The 5,041-nt window shown below is 34.2% G+C and overlaps 1 protein-coding gene across 1 annotated transcript; it reads left to right on the forward strand.

The window, feature by feature from the left end:
- Nucleotides 1-4,184: 4,184 nt before the first annotated feature.
- Nucleotides 4,185-4,731, forward strand: LOC111464912 (auxin-responsive protein SAUR72-like). Its single transcript, XM_023109193.1, has one exon. It carries the CDS (start codon nucleotides 4,237-4,239, stop codon nucleotides 4,666-4,668), a length of 432 nt encoding a protein of 143 aa, XP_022964961.1. The 5' UTR covers nucleotides 4,185-4,236; the 3' UTR covers nucleotides 4,669-4,731.
- Nucleotides 4,732-5,041: the final 310 nt, after the last annotated feature.

Below are 5,041 nucleotides of genomic sequence, written 5' to 3' on the forward strand. Positions count from 1 at the left end.
CTAATCCGAACTATACAAGTTATGTTCGGTTAATTGGGTTGATCGAGTTTTTTTAATGTAATAAATGATTTATTAATATTATAATATTGAGGATTTTGGCACTAATTTTAATCTTATTATTTTGTTATTATTCTTGTCCCACTCTTATCAACTCCCTGTACCGATAAGTGTGGATGTTTTATTGTCGCTTAGCTTTCGTGTCTCCAATACCAAATTGGTGTCTCCAATATTAATGCATTTGGTATTGTCATAATGTATCAATTTATCATTTCTACCATATTTCTACACTTATAGCCTTTGTAAATTACCATATAAACTCATTAAAATTTATAAAGTTTTGGCTAGATATTTTTTTGAAAGCCCAATCATTGCAATCTCGATCAAATCAAATAATTCAACCAATATTATATGATTTATCAATTATCAAGAATACATTTTTGTTTGATGTATATCCTCTAAGAGGATAGACACTACGCGTATACTCGTAAGAGATCATAAACCTTTAGGGAAATAAAGTTTTCAAAGGGGAGAGGAGAATAAAATATTTCTTATAAGAGTGAGGAAAGCTCTAGTAGATGCGTTTTAAAATCGTGAGGGCGATACGTAATGGGCTAAAGTGAACATATATGCTAGTTGTGGGCTTGGACTATTGCAAATGGTATCAAAGCCAGACACGGGGCTGTGTGCCAGCAAGGACATTGGGTCCCCACGAGGGGTGGATTATGAGATCTCACATCTGTTGAAGAGGAGAACGAAGCATTCCTTATAAGAGGGTAGAAACCTCTCCCTAGTTGACACGTTCTAAAATCGTAAAGCTGACGCCAATACGTAACGTGCTAAAGTGGACAATATCTGCTAGCAGTGGACTTGTGTTGTTACATATTTAGACGGGTATATTCATATTTTGTAAATGGTCTCTTACGATTATGGGTGTATACGGGTTGAGTTGAATTAGGTTGGAAACATCTTTCTAGATCAACTCGAAATTTCATGATGGTTGGGTTGATGACCTCAACAATTTGAATAGAGTTTCCAACTCTTTATTTGTAAGGCCGGATTGTTCTTTTATTATTTTATTATTTTATTATTATTATTTAAAAAACAAATCTTAATCTACTGTACAAGTTATATTGGTAATTAAATTTTCATAAAATTAATTATCAACTATTCACGAGCCATAACTTATTACTAACATAAGCTACAATGTCAAATATTCTTAATTTACATAATAATTTTAAAAGCACAGTAATGCTTTTGTTGTAATACTATTTTTTGGTTGGTTAGATTAAACTGACAAGAAAAAATGTCAACTAGTAAACCGATTCAAATTTATTGTTTCCAAAAACTAGACCCAATCCAAACTAAAAAAAATCTAACTCAACCTAATTTTAGATTAGTCGAATTCTAAGTCAAATCAATACCTCATACTTAGAGCAGATATTTCTAATGACTACAAATTTTTTTTGCATAATACTTGTGTTAATGAAGTGGATTATATATTTGATTTGATCAAATAAAATGGGTTTAAGCTTAAACTAGAAATGACCAAACGAGTGCAGTGAATCTCAAATACTACCCCACAAACTAACTCGAGCTCTTTTAACATGCTTTATTTTCACACGTTATTTTCGGATGTCTATGCTAATAATGTGTACTTTTGTGGCTCAATCATAGAAATTTCAAAATTGAATGTTATTGGTTTTGAGTAATCTTATGGGTGATCTCTTAGAAATTTTTCCAAGAACCAATGAAGACAAAATATGCTAAAAATACTTGGATTGATTTGTGGGAATAATCTTAAGTCAAACCGTGTCCAAATTGTATGGGAACAGAAGCAAAGATAAGCACTGTTACGATATTAGATGAATATTGTTATAAGTGAAACTTAGTCTAGTTTGAATGACAAAACTTCGATCCGAGATTAAACAAAGGGAAGTTCATGGTTAGCCTTAAACATGTCGCTAGGCCCTAGGTCAAGCCACCATACCTTCTTTTTTTGAAGTAAGTTAGTGACTAGATTAAAATGAAACCATACATCGAATTGAAGATCCAACGAAGAAAAAAGGTAGCAATGAAACCCTACATCGACTCGTATTGAATGAACACATAGCTCTTCAAGATATATTATACAACCCTGTTGAGGATATTTAGTCGGTTTACTATATGTCATATTTGACCATTGATCATATGAATTTGAGTGTTGAAAGGAAAACGATTAGAAGAAGATTCAAAAGCCATAGTATTAGAGCTCGTCTGGTTTAGCAACTCCGATCATTTCTTCTCTATGACTTCTGAATCTTCTTCTCATCTTCTTTCTTTCAACACTCTAATCCATATGATTAAGGGTCAAATATGATACATATGGTAAACCATAATGAAAAGCTAAATATCTTCAGCCCTACCTTTAGCAACGCTTCGATTAAGTCCTAGCTAATATAACATCAACCTGTACAAATCAAACAAAAGCTTAAGTTTTCTTGCTACGTGTTGGACGAGTGGCACCATTAGCATTTAAATTGTCTTGCAGGTATCATTTGTCCCATTTTTTCAATGAGATGGTGCAAATGATATTTGCAAACATGATATGAGTATTCTTAGTCTCATCGTGTCGAGGATTACTGAGATTGAGTCCCACATTGGTTAATTTAGTGGAAGTTCATGGGTTTAGTGAAGAATAATATCTCCATTGGTATGAGGCCTTTTGGGAAAGCCCAAAGCAAATTCATGAGAGCTTATACTCATAGTGGACACTATCATACCATTGTGGAGAGTTGTGAATCCTAACACATCTTTCTAATAGGGCGTTATATAGAGCCTATAGAACACTGCACAATTATGATATTTGACAGTATTTCCACTCAAGTTGTAATTATTGTCACATTAAAGAAGAATGGCGAAGATTTATTGTGATTATGAGCTAAAATGTAAAGTGTATGTAAATTGTGAGTTAATTAATAATAATCGTGAATGCATGCATAATTTATTATAAACATACAACTCTAGTTTATGCTCATGAGCTAGTTATGATATGAGAGACGTATGAGTATTCTTAGTTTATTAATTTCTACAGGATTTCTGATGCGTTGTGTGCTAAGTTCGATTTTTGATGCGTTGTGTGCTAAGTTAGGAACAATGAGTATTTCTAACGTTAGCTATGTCCAAGACGATAGCGTGGACGAACTAGAAACTTCAGAAATCCATGTGTTAAGACTCTTTCCTTCCAAATTGATGATATAATTTATGGCGGTCCTACCCAAATTGAGTGGGAGTCGCTAATTGTAACGGGGTGAGGCCGAATAGCTAATTGCTTTTCATGAATATCCATCGGTTTCGGTATTTTACCATACTTCTTTCTGCATTTTCATACAATTTAGACACCACATTTTTGTCGACGTGCAACTCGAACAGGCCAATACTCTAGTTTATGGTGGGGATCAAACAATCAACATTTAGAAGGTAGTCATTGCTCGTTTCTACCCGAATACACCATAAATTTTCAATTTCATCCGACTAAACACATAAAACTTAAATAACTGTTGCAATTTTTATCATTGGTTCAATTTACGCTAATTCTCCCATTAATTTTAACATAAGACGGTCTAAGAATATGCATAAACTCAATAATTTAAATAAAACAAACTTTTACACAAAAATAAGCTCAACCATGCCCTAATTAACCATTGTACAACTTTACCCGAGTTATTTTCAATTTAAAAAGTTGAATCGGCATCAGAAGCGGATATTCAAAAGAATTAGGTCAGAGATGGAGAGTGCTTCCTCGACCAGCCAAACCCAGGCATTATCTCTTACATTAGACGACATAATTCATAGACGAACTTTCCATTTTCGGTAGCGTTTTCAATAATCTAGAAGTCTGAAGAAGTAAGCATAATCTAAGAATGAAGTGATTATATGGGCTTAGAATTGCTTCATTCCATGAGAACCACTTCAATAATTTGGAGGCAGAAATGACAGTTCTAAAAGTGACACTTCATAGAACTTTGAATGCATGGACTCATTTACTCACATGCTGTGGTCTCCTCTTAACTTAACTTCACATACTTCAGTCCAAAACCTTGCATGCCATTTCCTCTCTCTATTTCACCTTTTTGACCTCTTCAAATCTTATCTCTCACTCCACATCAACACTATATATACACCTAATTTCATAAATTTTTGAGCAACCCATCAAATTAAAACTCCAAAAAAGGGATCTTTTCTCTATTTTATACTCAAATGGCCAAGTCTAGAAGCATGAAGAGAAAGAACGGTATCAAGGTCGTCGTTGAGAAGTTGCAAAAGAGCCTATCTCGAGGTCGAAAACCGAGTAGTAAGAATAGTTATGAGGATTTCGATGAAGTTGTGGACTCGACGTCGGTACCAGAGGACGTGAAAGAAGGGCATTTTGCAGTGGTGGCGGTGGACGGGGAGGAGCCGAAACGATTCGTTGTTCCGTTGAGTTGTTTGACACATCCTATGTTCTTGAGGCTGTTGGAGCAAGCAGCTGAGGAGTATGGGTTTGATCATGAAGGTGCATTGACAATCCCATGTCAGCCATGTGAGGTTGAGAATATTTTGGCTGAGCAATGGAAGTTAGAGTCTAAAAGAGATTCTAGAGATGCATTTACTTGGGGAACTTTGTGTAAAGCCATTATTCAAAGTTATTGAAAGTGAAACTACTAAAAAGGTTCACATTTTTCTTTTAATTATTAGGTTAATTCCTCTTGTCCAAAAAATTCAATAAGTTTTTTCGGTTAATTATGAACATGTGTCTATTCAGATGTACTTTCATTCGGCTTCGCACCATTGTCGTTATATTTAAAATAATAATAATTAAAAGGTTTATTGATGCACGAATAAATATCTGTACAATGACAGAAGAAAGTTAAATATCTAATATGAAAGAGTAGGAATGAGTTTCATACCCATAGTTTTAGTTTAAGTTCGAAGGAGAGGCCAATCCTAGGAAGAAACGAACGAGAAAGATGACATGATGACTAGCATAGTCGAATCAGTTGAATCGACATTCAAAAGTTCATCA

This window comes from Cucurbita moschata, unplaced genomic scaffold, assembly GCF_002738365.1.
Source record: "Cucurbita moschata cultivar Rifu unplaced genomic scaffold, Cmos_1.0 Cmo_Scf00031, whole genome shotgun sequence".
In the NCBI taxonomy this organism is placed as follows: Eukaryota; Viridiplantae; Streptophyta; class Magnoliopsida; order Cucurbitales; family Cucurbitaceae; genus Cucurbita; species Cucurbita moschata.